The 13,647-nt window shown below is 53.0% G+C and overlaps 2 protein-coding genes across 2 annotated transcripts in view; one reads left to right on the top strand and one right to left on the bottom strand.

The window, feature by feature from the left end:
- LRRC4 (leucine rich repeat containing 4) overlaps positions 1–6,240 on the bottom strand; it is a 53,556-nt gene extending 47,316 nt beyond the window's left edge. Inside the window, 3 exon segments of the mRNA XM_036862918.1 lie at positions 4,075–4,436; positions 4,438–5,943; positions 6,123–6,240. Coding sequence (XP_036718813.1) covers positions 4,075–4,436; positions 4,438–5,843 — 1,768 coding nt within the window. The 5' untranslated portion in view covers positions 5,844–5,943; positions 6,123–6,240.
- Positions 1–13,647, top strand: part of SND1 (staphylococcal nuclease and tudor domain containing 1) — a 417,459-nt gene that overhangs the window by 353,040 nt on the left and 50,772 nt on the right. The gene's annotated exons all lie outside the window — the stretch shown is intronic.

Raw genomic sequence — 13,647 nt, 5'->3', positions numbered from 1 at the left:
CTAAGACCTCTGTCAGTCCTTTACTCTGCAAAGCTTCCAAGGCTAAGGTTGGGAGAAGGCCAAGCCATCGTTCCCACTGTGAGCACCCTGCCTTGTCTGCTTCACCTTTTCCCTAGCAGCCATTGCCCTCTGTGGGATCCCGTGGTTTCTGCCTGCCATTGAACCTAAGAATCAGGAAGCTGTTATGTATAGTCCTGAGAATCCAACTCCTTAGTCAGCACACGTGGCCCTTGGGCCACCTCTGGGGCCCCTGTGGTCCGAATTCTGCTCAGGCCCCGGAGGGCAGTAGAGCTGGTTCTGAAGGAGATTGGACAGCTCTAAGGGGAGGGAGAAGAGAACACAGCAATAGCTATAGGAAGGCCCCGTTTTCACTGCATATTGGCCAGGAAAGAGAGATGTTCTTGAGAGCCAGTAAGAGCCTTAATGAGAAAGCACATTGGTTTGGGTAGTCAAGAGACCTGCGTTTCAGTCCCACCTCTTCCACTAATTAGCAGTGTGACCTTGGACTGTATCTTTCAGTTTCTCTGGGGCTCCGTTTCCTTGACTGTAAAATGTGAAGGGATTAGACTACATGGTTTTTCACGGCCTTTAAAGTATTCTGTAATGAAAACTCTCTAACTCCATATAATCAGCAGCAGTCTTTTCCCTGTAACGTGTTGCTATGACTCCCCTCCCGAAGAGCTGCCAACCCATGTTCCATTCTCAGGTAACAAACCCTAGAGCTTGGCCAGGCCGAGGATGAGTCACCCGCCCAGCATTAAAGGCTGCACTTTCGGTGCTCATGGGACTCCTCTCTGAAAAGTTGTCCCAAGTGCCTGCTACAAAGGAGGGTGTACCCAACATCACGGCAGAGGAGAGCTGCCGCTCTAAATGCTGAACCAGTGCCCAGGTCAGGGAGTAGGCCCAGTGGGGAAAGGAACTCCCCTTGCAGCTCTAAGGACACTCATACCCAGGGACCATATTCTGTCTCCCCCAGCTCCTTTGAGGTTCCTTCTGGAAAGCACTTCTCCTTCAGATTCCAAGACCTGAATATGCCCCACCCCCAGGACAAGTGCATTTGTTCTTAGGACTCTTCCCCAGGAATGTTTTAGGCCCATTTCTTCACCTCTCCCCTCAGATCTTTGTTCAGCCCCAGAGCCTTTGTCATTCCACAGCTACTGCATAGTTCCCTGGCCGCCCAGATAGCTGTCAAAAAGAGGAGGGGTGTAAGGAAATGGGCTCCACATCCTCTATTTCTGAAGCAGCTCCTTCCTTCACAGTTGCCTCTGAATGTGTACCCAGGAAGCTGTTCTAAACAGCCTGAGCTGTGTCTTATGGCACTAGGAAAGGGGGTGACTTCTTGCATTTTTCAACTGGTCCTCGCCAAGTCCCACCCTTTTCTCGGCTGCAGTTTTCTCTCTTTTTATTGGGGGTAGGGTACTAAAGGACAGGCAGAGGGAACATATCATTGTAGCCTAGAGACATGAATGGCAGTTTCTAAAAGTGTGAGCCCATGCATACACACTGCCACAAACACTGACACCCAGAAATTTTGTGTATGTAAAATACATACACACACAGACACACACACAGAGGAGGATTAAGAATTGGCCCTTTCTTAGCCAACTGCTGCAAAGTGCTGCCTGCCTCTCTCTCTGTGTTCAGTGCCAGGGAGATCACACCCACTCAGTCCCGATTCCCTGCACTCGTATAAATACTAGTGCTGAAGAGACGAGGGTCCCAGTTCAGTCAGCCTGCCTGGACCACGTCCCTCGGCTGCACGTCAGGAGACCAACACCCACCACCACCAAGACACGTTTGACTATTCAGCACCCAGAGAACAGAAGCAACACTGCCTGCGGGATCTTTAAGCACAACAACATTATTGCAATCCTCTTAAATCCAGGTCCCCCGGGGTCCCCGTGTAGAGCTGGTGCTGCCTGACCAGCAGCTTCTGCTGAGGTGGCATTTAACTCCTGGCCGGGTCCCAGGAGCTGAGGCTGACCCATTCCTCTCGCTTTTCCAGGGCACAGGGAATTCGGTTCTACCCCCCCCAACAGAGCCAGGCAGGGACTAACACACTTAGCTTGTGAACGGTGCACTAGTATCGGGGTGCTTTTATTTAAGCTAAGGAAAAGTGGTTGACAGCTTTAGCGTGTTCCCATACTTTAAAGAAATGGAATATTGTCCTCCCCGCCCCTTTTTTTCTTTAAATAGAAATTATTTGGTCAGTGCTCATAAGAAGCTATAGGTTCAGGGTCTTACTCAATTTAACCCTTTGGGGACACTGAATTAAAAATTGAACAGTATTTATTAAAATACAAAAATACACTTTTCTCACGTTACAATCAGTGGCATTTCCCCCCACATCCCACCCCCTTTCAAATCTGAACCCTTTATTTCCTTTTAAAGCTAAAATAATAAATGAAAGGAGTTACATCATTAAATGGACCAGAATAACAGAGATCTCTGCTTTCCCCACCCACACCCGCCCTTTCTCTTCCCCCTCCTCCTGAGGTAGCCCTGGGAGAGGGAAGCATTTCCCCCCATTGTGCTACATTCAACAGGACTCCATGCCGCACTCATTCTGTGTGTATCACTTTGTTTTAACTGTGGATTTCACATCTTTTTTGTGAACCATCCTGGTGAGGAAAGGCTTCATCACTTTAAATGAGCCTGTGCCCTTTTTGTCTCTCCTCTTTCTTCTCTACTCATGTTCTGCCCCCTCCCCGTCACCACAACCAGTTGACATCAGCCGTAATAATCCCTAATGAATCAGCATTTAGAATAGTCACCAAATCACAAGCATGAGAAAAGCTTCCCACTCCCAGCCTCTCCCCCCTTCTCCACCTTAAAACAAACCAACCCTTAAAAAAAAAAAAAATCATCAAATGCATCACTGTCTACAATCATTTGTCAGATACCGGGAACAACAGGTGGACATGGCACAATGCTGAGTTATGGCCTCCCGCGAATACCTTCTCTCTGCGTCTGCTCTCCCTTCCCATCCCCCTTTGGTACCACGTCCCCCCCCCCGCCCCCCCAGGGGCCACCTCCTTCTCCTGGGAAGCCCTGAATAGACACATGCCTTGCACAGAGTGGGTTAAGCCCAGCTGCAGGAATCTGGTGCAATGTGAAAGCGTTTGACTGACAGCTACGCCAGCTCCCTTCCTTCTCTGCTCCTTCCCGAAGCCCTCTGTCAGGCGGGGCACGCTGTGTCCCACTGAACAAACCAAGAAGACTTGTGCACAGGAATGCACATACTCAGTCCCTTTAAGGTTTCCGTTGAATTTTGGTGGTTTTCCTGTTTAAAATACATTTTACAGATCTGTCTTTCCCTTGGCCTCTGAAGAAAAAATTATTGCCTCTCAACATTTTACGCACAGTACAGATTCTTAGTGCTGTTTTTTGTTCGTTTGTATTTTTTGTTTAAATACGATAAATCTGCAAAGACAGCTCTCAGCCTAAGAAAGATGTCTAGAGAAATGGGTAGTCCTGTGTCCTATGAAGTATCTTCTAAACAGTGACAGTTCAGCCTATCCCCCCACCCCTCAGCAGCCCACACCTTAACTCTTTCGGGATCTTGGTTGGTGTTTTAGTTTGTTTTATCTTAGCAGTTTCAACGCTATACCAGAAATCCCTCCTGGCAGCCCAGCAGACTGACTTGTGGCTTCTATCCCACAACATTCCCAAGGTCCCCCACCCCCTTTAAATAGAACTTACAAGTTAGAAAATAGTTTTGTTTTGATTTTTCTTTTTAAATTTTAATATAATCTGTTTCTTTTACCAGCCCATAGATTTAATATATAAGCATATACAAGAAAAAGTCTCTCCCCACTCTGTACAAAAGTTGCTGTCTTGTGTGTGTGTGCATTCTATTGCATTTTATAAGTTTGGGGCGGGGGAGTCATATTTGAGTTTCCTGTACCTTGTCCTTGGTATGGGTCTGAATGATATAAGGTTCAGAGATAGTGGTGACTGTGGGGTGCAGAGAGTTCCCCAGACTGTTTTCTGTCCAGTGGGCCCCATGTGCTGGTTTGTAGGTGTTGTAGTTAATATGGTCATGAATTGTGGGCAGCACGACCGCCCCCTCACCTGATACACCGGATGGAGCTGCTGTTGCTGCTGCAGATGCCGCCGCTGGGATGTCTTCATCCACCTGGATAATCTCAACAGTCCGGGCAGCTGTGACTGTACTCCTCTGCTGGTGCCGCTTGCGAAGTTTATAGAAGACAATCAACATGGCAGCAGCTAGCAGAGTCACTGCCACAAAGCAGCCAATGATGATCTTGGTGGTCTTCATGACTTCATCCAGGCTGGTCTGCATCTTATCATTGGTGTCCGTCGCGGTTACCGCCACCTGCTTGGGCACACGGGTGGTCTGAATGAGCACCGTGGTAGAGGTGGTATATGCCGGCTGGTAACCAGTGGACGTAGTAGGAACGGGCTTGTACTTCGGTTGTATCCTCAGGCGAGATCTCAGTGGTCTCCACTGTGACAGTGGTGAAGAAGCTGTAGTTGGAGGTGTTGAGCTCGGCCGTGCTCACGTTGAGGTAGGCCGAGGCATTGGAGTTGCCCGCCACGTTGGTCACCATGCATGTGTATACCCCAGTGTCTGAGAGCAGCACATGGGAGAAGTTCAAGGTGCCGTCGTTGAGGACAGAGATCCGTGGGTGGCGGGAGGCGTGGCTGAGCACTGTCCCATTGGGCAGCAGCCACTTCACGGAGGACATGGGGGGAGTCCGACACTTAAGTTCTGCCATCCGACCCTCAGAGATATTGAGGTCCCGAGGTGCATCCATGATGAAGGGGGCAGAGCACTGGAAGGAGGCCTGGTCCACCTCCACCAGGTAGCGGCCTCGCATGTGCAAGGGAGCATGACAGCGGCCACAGCAGGTGGAATTGGTGGGTATGTACTCTCGAAGCCACCAGGCTAGCCACAGAATGTCACAATCACAGTTCCAAGGATTGTGGTGTAGGTGCAACTCCACCAGGTACCTCAGTGGGGTGAAGAGGTCATGGGGCAAAGAAGAGAGGTTATTGTGGGCCAAGTTGAGTTCCACCAGGGAGGCCAGCCCATCAAAAGCATTCCGCTCAATCAGGCTGACCTGTGAGTTCATGACCCATAGCTTCTTGAGGGAGCTCAGGCCATGGAAGGAGCCAGGCCTGATCTCAGGGAAGTGGTTTCCTGACATCTCCAGCTCCTCCAGCCCCACCAGGGGGGTGAGGTTGGGCATATCTTTAATGTTGCACATGCCCAAGTTCAGGTACTTGAGGTTGAACAGTCCCTCAAAAGCCCCCTCAGAGATGTACTCTAGCTTCTTGAGCTCCCCCAAGTCCAGGCGCATGAGGGAGGGCACCCGGTTGAAGGCATAAGAGGGGATGCTTTCTATGGGGTTGTTGCGCAGCCAGAGCTCCCGCAGCTTGGACAGGTATTCAAAGGCCCCGCTCGGGATGACTGTCAGCCAGTTGTCAAACAGCTCCAGGGTGTTGAGGCTGGCCAGGCCGTTGAAGGCCCCCACCTCGATCTGCCGGATGGAGTTCCTGCCCAGCTGCAGGACCTCCAGGTGGTGGAGGTGGCGGAAGGTGTCGGCCTGGATCATCTGGATGTTGTTTTCCATGAGGTTGAGGTACCGGGTGTTGGAAGGAATACCGTGAGGGACCTCGGAGAGGCCCCGGCGGGTGCACACCACCTTGCTGAACTGGTTACTGCACGAGCAGACAGACGGGCAGTTCTGGGGCCCGGCGGAGGCGGCAGCAGCGATGGCTGCACACAGAATCCACACTTGCGCCGTGAGGTAGATGACGGGGAGCAGGACGGCATTCCAGGTGTGGTGCACAGTTACCTGCCACAAGAGCTTCATGGTGTGGCACGTTCATAATTCACCATCGCCTGGGATTTTGGCTCGGAAAGGAGAACCAGCCCTACCCCGGCTTAAGTGAGCTAGGAGCTCCTCTTTCCATCTGGAGAAGGAGGTGGGGAGGGGGCGATTAGAGAGACGGAGCAGATCGGCCGGAAAAAAATCATGCCAAACTAAAGAGTGGCCCCTCGTCTACCAGCCCCCCCTCGAGGCCAGCCCTCGGAAAGCTGGGACTTTCCCCCCGTTGCGACCATCCCCACCCAATCATTCGCTCTCACCTACCTCGGAAGGAAGGAAGGGAAGAACTGGCGCGGTGTCCTTAAGCGTTTGCCGCCGGAGCTGGCCACCTCGTTCCCATTCTCACTTCTTAGTTTTAATTAACAAAAGGGGGAAGTAGAGGGGGCGGGGAGGGCAGAGGGGAGGGGAGGGGAGGGGTGGGGGAGACAAAATGGCTTCTAGTAAATCCGGAGCCGGCTAGCGGAGCCGCGGAGTTGAGGCGCGCCGGGAGAGCCGAAGCCCGGCGGGCTATGCAGGTGCATGCCCCCCCCTCAGCCCGAGGCGGGGCGCCACCAGCGCTTCCCGGCTTTGTCCTTGGACCCTGGCCCCGGCTCGCACCAGCCGAGGGGGAAGCGGCTTCATCGCCGGAGTGTGCCTCCGGCGCCCCCCGCCCGCTCCGGGGCTGCCACCCGGCGGGGAGTGAGGGGGCGCCTCGCAGCCTCCCAGGCCGCGCTCGCTGCCGAAGCTGCCGCCGCGCTGCCCCCTCTCCTTGTGTCGGCCGCTCCCGGCCCGAGGCAGCTGATGCAGTCGTTCGCTCGCGGTGCTGCGAGAGTTAAGAGGAGGTGTTCGCCGGTCCTTCGCCCCCCACCCCCCGCCCTCCGACACACACCCCCTTCTCTCCTCGTCTCTTCTCTTAAGGGTTAAAAAGACCAGAACTGGGCTCAGTTTCCCAGTCCGCCGGCTGCTGGTGCGAAGAGCAGTAATCCGTCCAGCCCCCCGAGGGGCAGCGGCGTGGAGGCAGCGCCGGGACCTGGTCCGCCGGCCAGAGGAGCGCGCGGCGGCCGGGTCGCCCCGCACCGCAGGCCCCTTCCGGGAGTCCGGGGGCGGCTGCAGCCGCCCCCGGAGGCGCGGAATCGCCCGCCGCAGTCGGGCCCCCGGCGCGCCGCCGGATCTGGCTTTGTGCGGAGGGAGCGAGTTCAGGGCTCCAGCCCCCGGCGCCTTCAGCGGCTGCGCTGCCCGCGGACTGCTGCAGCGGCCCCGGCGCTGGCGGCGGCGTGAGCAGCGGGGGTCGCGGCTGCGGGGAACGCTCCGGAGCCCGGGAACATGGTCCCCACTCGCTAGCAGCGGCGGCGGCGGCAGCAGCAGCAGCAACAGCAGCAGCAGCGGGGCCCCTGTGCGCGGCGCCCACCGTCTCCTCCTCGCGCCGGGCTCGCGGTGTTGCAGGCAGCAGCCACGCAGACTGCTCTCTCATCCTTTTGTCCTTCAGTCAGAACGTGAATGTACTGCTGACGCATACTGTTCTGAGGAGAAGATTAGCGTGATGCAGGGCTCTTATGTATTAACACCGCTCCCCCTCCGCTGCCTGCCCTCGAGGGGTTAACGCCGGCGCCTTCCAGCGCCGCGCCGGCCCGCGCCGCGCAGCCCCGAGCTCTGCGCCTCCGTGCGACTTCCTCCCTCCCCCCCTCCTTTCCTCCCTCCCTCCCTCTCTTCCTTCCTTCCTCCCTTCCTTCCTCTCTCCCCCAGCCCCACCCCCCCCCTCCCCGGCCGCTTCCTCCCCGCCCCCTCTAGACGCTGGGAGCGGGCCGGGCGAGGGAGCAGGAGTGAGCGTCAAGTGGGGGGCCGCGCGCAAGTCGCAGGCGTGCGCAGCTATTTTGGTCCGATCGCAGGGAGCCGCCGAGTGGCCGCTGATAGGCTGGAGCGGCTCGGGGCTGCTGCTGCGGAGGGACCGCGCCGGCCCCCGCCCCCGCCCCCGCCGCGCACTGGGCGCCCGGCACCCTCGGGCTCTGGGCGCGCTGGGCTTAGGGCCTGGGGAGCCGGAGGCGCGGCGGCCCTCGGCGGGGCTGCTGCAGTTGGCGGGCCTCCAGCCTGGACCGCGTCATCCTCACCCCCGGCGACTGCGGACGGGGCGACCGGCCGCTCGGCCCGGGCTGCACGCTCGGGAGTTATGAGCTGCACTGGGGGACGCGGGGGTGGCCGCGGCGCTGCTGCTGCACATGTGCCTGTTCGTCCTGCCCCTTCCCTCGCAAATTTCCTCACCCGTCGTCGGCTTTAACTAGGGCTTTCACTGATAGTTTTCTTAATGAGGGTTGCGGGTGAGGCAAACAGTGGAAGGAAAGACCAAGTGCGGGGAGCTAGGGGAGTGACAACTTGGGACAGCGCGACAACCAGTTGGAAGGATTGAGGTGAACTCCCAGCAGCCAGGGCACAACCCGTTCATTCAGCAGCCAGCCGGAGCCGCGGCTTCTCGCTCTTCGCAGCCCCGCGCCCTTTCCCCTCCGTGCGCCCAGAGATTGGAGGGAGTGGGTCTTAAAGCTTCTGCCTCATGAGCTCCACCAGCTCTTCTTTGTTTCTGGGAGTCCCTGAGAAGAACTGCGTAGCAACCTGCCCCTACTTCCGGTGAGAGGCGACCCCGGGGCGTTTGATGGACCAGTCAGTGTAGGAGCGAAAACAGGACTTGTTCAGAGTTTTCCCACCGGAGAAAATGACTCCTCTTTCTCTGCCTGGTGCGGCGGGGGCCAACTGTGGCTAAGCCCTGGGAAGCCAGCTGGTAGAATATGGCACTAGTTTAGTGTTGCTTCTTTTCAAGGGCTACCTCCAGGCTCCTTTCCTTGTGCCCCGTCCACCTCTGCCTTGGCAAGCTTGCTTGCCCATCACCTGCACGTGGGCTATTGCTTAAGAAGAGGAGGTCCTGGCCTGGATCTCTCAGCTCTCTGGATTCTGCCACACCCTTATCTCAATATTGTCTGCTGCCCAGTAATCTGAAACCTCCTTAAACATGCCAGGGAATTTTTGAAGTCCGTGGATGGAATGGACACAGCTCCATTGTAGGCAATTTGGATTCCCTGTCATTTACCAACTTTTTTATTATGCATTTGCAGTCAAATAATAGCAACATTAATAGTTAATATGTTACCTAAGATCACATAGTAAGCGGTAGAGCCAGGCCTTGAACCCTGGCAGAGCTCAGATGTCTAGGAACTTGGACAGTAGAAGTGATTCTCCAGAGTTTTCTACCAGTCAATAAGAACTCAGGTTTCATTCACTTACTTCAACAGTCATTTACTGGGATGTTTGTCTACTGTATGCTCTCCACTATACCAAAGATGGATGGATGGATGGATACATCTGTTCTTGTTTAATCTGCCTTTACCCAGTGACACAGTTGCCATAGTTGTCTCCATTTTATGGATGGAGGTACTGAGCTCTGGCAGGCGAATAACATGCTCAAGGTCATACACCCAGAAAGCAACAGAGGCAGCATCTCAATCCAGTCTTCAAACCCTGAGTCCGGTGTTTTCATCACTGCCACAAAGATGTCCAGTATGTTCACTCTGCATAGAGCAAATGGCGGAGGCAAGGTGGGGGGACAGCCTGCATAAAACACTTCAGGGAAGGGTATATGGAATATACTAGAATGAAGGGTGGGAGAGGAGGGGCTGAGAAAATAGATCCTTTATTTAACTTGTTTGACTCACAATTACTAATCAAAGAAAGAGAGAAATGGAGGTTGAGTTCCACCTGGGCTCTTTAGTGGCTCTTTTTCCCTTCTTGACTAAGCCCCATTTGCACATCATCAGCTTCAAGCAGGACACACCCATCTTATACCCAGGTGTGAGTCTAGCCTAACAGGGATCTGTGGAGGAGAATTGAAAACCCGCTGTTGAGAAGTTCTCTCCTTGCCACAGCTGGCATTGAGCTGGTAGGGTTCCAGAGAGACCCTGGCCAGGGTCTGGATGGCGCCCTGGAATATGGCTGCCCCTCCCCCCTCAGGCAGAAGAGGGGCCTGCCTGGCTGGTGTGGGCAAACTCAGAACCCATCTGTTCAGCTCCAGGCCCAGCAAATGTTGTGTAGGTGGATGGAAGGGTAGGATCAAACCAGTATTTAGTAATGGGGTGGTCTCGTGGTAAATATTTGTGAGTGATATCACCCAAGCTTCATGCAGCTCATGGAGTTCTAGATAGGGCTACTTTGCCCTCTGTAGGCCAGCTAGGCTAAGGGAGCGTCATAGAAACCATCAACTGGACCAAGGAGGCTGTGGGACCATGGCAGCACCCACAGCCCTTTTGAACTGAAAGTGGCACTGAAGCCTTTAATCCTGTCACTCGAGTATCATCTAGCCATCTGTCTGTTGCTCCTCACAGCCCCTGGTTCTGACTGCTTCCTTGATTTGGAGTGGTGCCACCAGGGAATAATAAGAAGAGGAAGGCTTAAACTTGGAGAGGAGAGAAGGAAGAAACCCTGGGTTGAGAGTGTTTTCACTTGTGGTTTCCCACAGAGAGACTGCTGCGATAAAGCAGAGTTGAAGACGCCAGCCAGTGATCCGGCAAGGCTGTGTCAGCCGCTTGTTACCTGCACTAAGATTGGGATACCTGAGTTCTCGTCCCTTTTCTGCCGCTGATTAGACGTGTGACAAATCTTAAATTAAGACAGCTCTAAACCTAGGTTTCTTCATTTCTAAAATTAAGGGAATGGACTAGAAAGTTCCTTCCAGCTCTCATCGTCCACGATTCCCACCCCTCCTCAGATGTGAAGCTTTGCGAAGAAGGTTGATCCTTTGGGGTTGTAGCCAAGTCTTGGTAACGTGCCACAAAGCTGAGAAGCGAATGATTCCTTCAGTTGAAATCGAGAAATCCACAGAGCCAGAGCAGAGCAGACTGTTTTCCCAGCTACTAAAAAGGCCTGCAGATCGCAGAGTGCTAAAGCTAAAAGGGACCTTGGAGATCATCTGGACTTAACCTCTCATTTCACAGATGTCATTAATGAAGTTCAGAGAGGCATAGTGACTTACCTAGAGCCACACGACTAATTAACGTCAGAGTCTCTGTCCCATCTGAGCTCAGCCCCTCAGTCAAGGTGACAGTATGTGGCTAATTGGCATTTAAACCTGGGGCTTGAAGATATTTCCAAATGCCTGCCTTCTGTGCTCTTGTATGCAGGTAATATCATTATATTTTGCTGGGCTGGGTTAACGATGGGTCTTTGATAGAGCCATTCTGAGTGACTTTGGACCCCTAATAAGAAGTGGAGGGAATTCCCTGGTGGTCCAGTGGTGAGGGCTCCGTGCTCTCACTGCCGAGGGCCCAGGTTCAATCCCTGGTCGGGGAGCTAAAATCTCTCAAGCTGTGCAGCGTGGCCCCCCCAAAAAAGAAAGTGTTAAAAAAATTTTTTTGAGAAGAAGTGAAAGAAATGGTCATCCAGGGGACTGGCTAGGGGGACCCAGGATAACTGGGCGCCTAGTACAGCCCATGGTAGACCATTCCTCAGCCTGAGACGCATTGCTGAGGCAGTATTCTCAGCAGCCACTAGATGTCCATAATGCCTCGCAGGGTTTGCCAGCAGTGAGCAGGGTGCTACCTTGCCTCCAGTAGGCTTTTGGCCCCCTCAAGGTGGGTCCATCCGTGGCAGGAAGATCACATATGTACCCCCTGAAACTCTAGTTCCTATTTGCAATACTTTTCGGCTGCCAAACCCTACTCAAGCACCTTATCTGTTTTTATATTCTTTATGCCGCCGTTTTTTTTTTGTTTTTTTTTTTAAATGGGATTTATTTATTTATTTATTTATTTATGGCTGTGTTGGGTTTTCGCTTCTGTGCGAGGGCTTTCTCTAGTTGCGGCAAGTGGGGGCCACTCTTCATCGCGGTGCGCGGGCCTCTCACTGTCGCGGCCTCTCCTGTTGCGGAGCACAAGCTCCAGACGCACAGGCTCAGTAGTTGTGGCTCACGGGCCTAGTTGCTCCGCGGCACGTGGGATCTTCCCAGACCAGGGCTCGAACCCGTGTCCCCTGCATTGGCAGGCAGATTCTCAACCACTGTGCCACCAGGGAAGCCCCAACGCTGCCGTTTTAACTAAGAAAAGAACGAGAGCCAAGGAGGAAAAGCGATTTGGAAAATAAGAAAGAAAAAGAAAAATAGTATGGAAATTGACCTCCACAAAGGGAAAGACATCAGTTGATTGGTGAATTAGTAGTGACAAAACATAAGAAATGGTCTGTATGGAAAAAGTCACCTTCTCCTACCTAAGGCAATGAACACATTGTGTGTGTGTGTGTGTGTGTGTGTGTATTTGCATCTCTCACTCACTTCCACCCACATGTACAGATACCTTTCCAGGGTCAACTGGTCATGAGGTTTCTGTTTAATGGATAAAGTCACCATTGCAAAAAAGTAAGGTTATTTTTCTTGCCTATGATCCTGAAGTGAGCCTGTGACCATGCCATTACTACCCACAGTCATAAAGGGAATGGATTTTATTCCTTGAGCCTGATGATTCAAGGCGACGCAGCTGTTCTAGACTTACCCACTCTTCCTAGTGCCTCAAAACCCACTGTCCTTTTCCCCTTAGAACTCTGCTGTCTAAGGAAGTCAGAAGGAAGTGGACAAAAAAGCACTCTCCCTCTGGGTCCCATCCAGAGCAATTTGTAGAAAACCTCAGAAAAGAAAAGATGCTTAATAATAATGGCAAAGGGCTATAGAATGGAAGGGCCTCTTCCTCTTCTCTGAGGCTGGTTTCTTGGGGCTTACCGTTTCTTATCGGGCTGCCAGGCCTGAGTGAAGGGAGAAACCTCCCAACGCCCCAACTGCTGCCTCTTTTGGAATAGACAGTTTGTGCCCATTCTAGACACAATCATCTGTACGGTCAAACAGCCCAGAGAGGTCCAGCCAAAAGCCTTGGAAATGTACTCTTCAGGTGCACTAGCCCATTACAGGCCCTGTGGTTTATCCTTCCCTTTAACTGTCTTTGTATAGCAGTAACAATAATGATGTTAACAGCAACATTTCCTGGGGCATTGATCGGTACCCATATTAATCATCACAACAGCTCTGTGAGGTGGGTACCATTAGATTCCCCATTTTGCAGATGAATTTAAGACGCTTTCTCAGGATCACAGAACTAGTAAGTGGCTATATCAGTTTCCTAAGGCTGTCATAACAAATTACCACATATTTGGTGGTTTAAAACATCAGAAATTTATTCTCTCGCAGTTCTGGAGGCGAAAAGTGCAAAATCTGGTAGGGCCATCCTCCCTCCAGGGGCCCTAGGGGAGAATTTGTGCCTGGCCTTTTTTGCCTGTTCCAGCTCCTGGTGACTGTCCCATTCCTTGATTTGTGGCCGCGTCACATCAATCTCCTTGGTCATGTTGACTCCTCCTTTTCTGTCTGTCTCCTCTTTGACTTTTAAGGACACTTGCCATTGGATATAGGGCCCACCTGGTCAATCAAGGGTGATGTCATTGCAAGATCCTTAGTTGCATCTGCAAAGACCCTTTTTCCAAATTGGGTAACATTTACAGGTTTGGGGATTGGGACGTGGGCATTGTCTGTCTGGGGCTCATTCAGCTCACTGCAGTGACAGAGCTCAAATCTATTCAGCATTCAAATTTTAAACCACTGTGATGCTGCGATGTGCCACTTAAGATGGACCCTCCCCTTTCTCTTCCTCTTACCTCTAGCAGGTACATCCTCTGTATACCTGTGCTTGTGAGGGGGAGAGGAGAGGAGCCAGGTGTCAGCGGTATGGCCATTGGGTCTTCCCGTTGGAAAGGGAGAGAGGATCAGTCAGTGCAACAGTTAGGAAACATCACATGAGCT

This window comes from Balaenoptera musculus, chromosome 9 (genome assembly GCF_009873245.2).
Source record: "Balaenoptera musculus isolate JJ_BM4_2016_0621 chromosome 9, mBalMus1.pri.v3, whole genome shotgun sequence".
Lineage (NCBI taxonomy): Eukaryota > Metazoa > Chordata > Mammalia > Artiodactyla > Balaenopteridae > Balaenoptera > Balaenoptera musculus.
The sequence above is the reverse complement of the archived record's forward strand: the minus strand, read 5'-3'. Positions and strand labels throughout refer to the sequence as shown.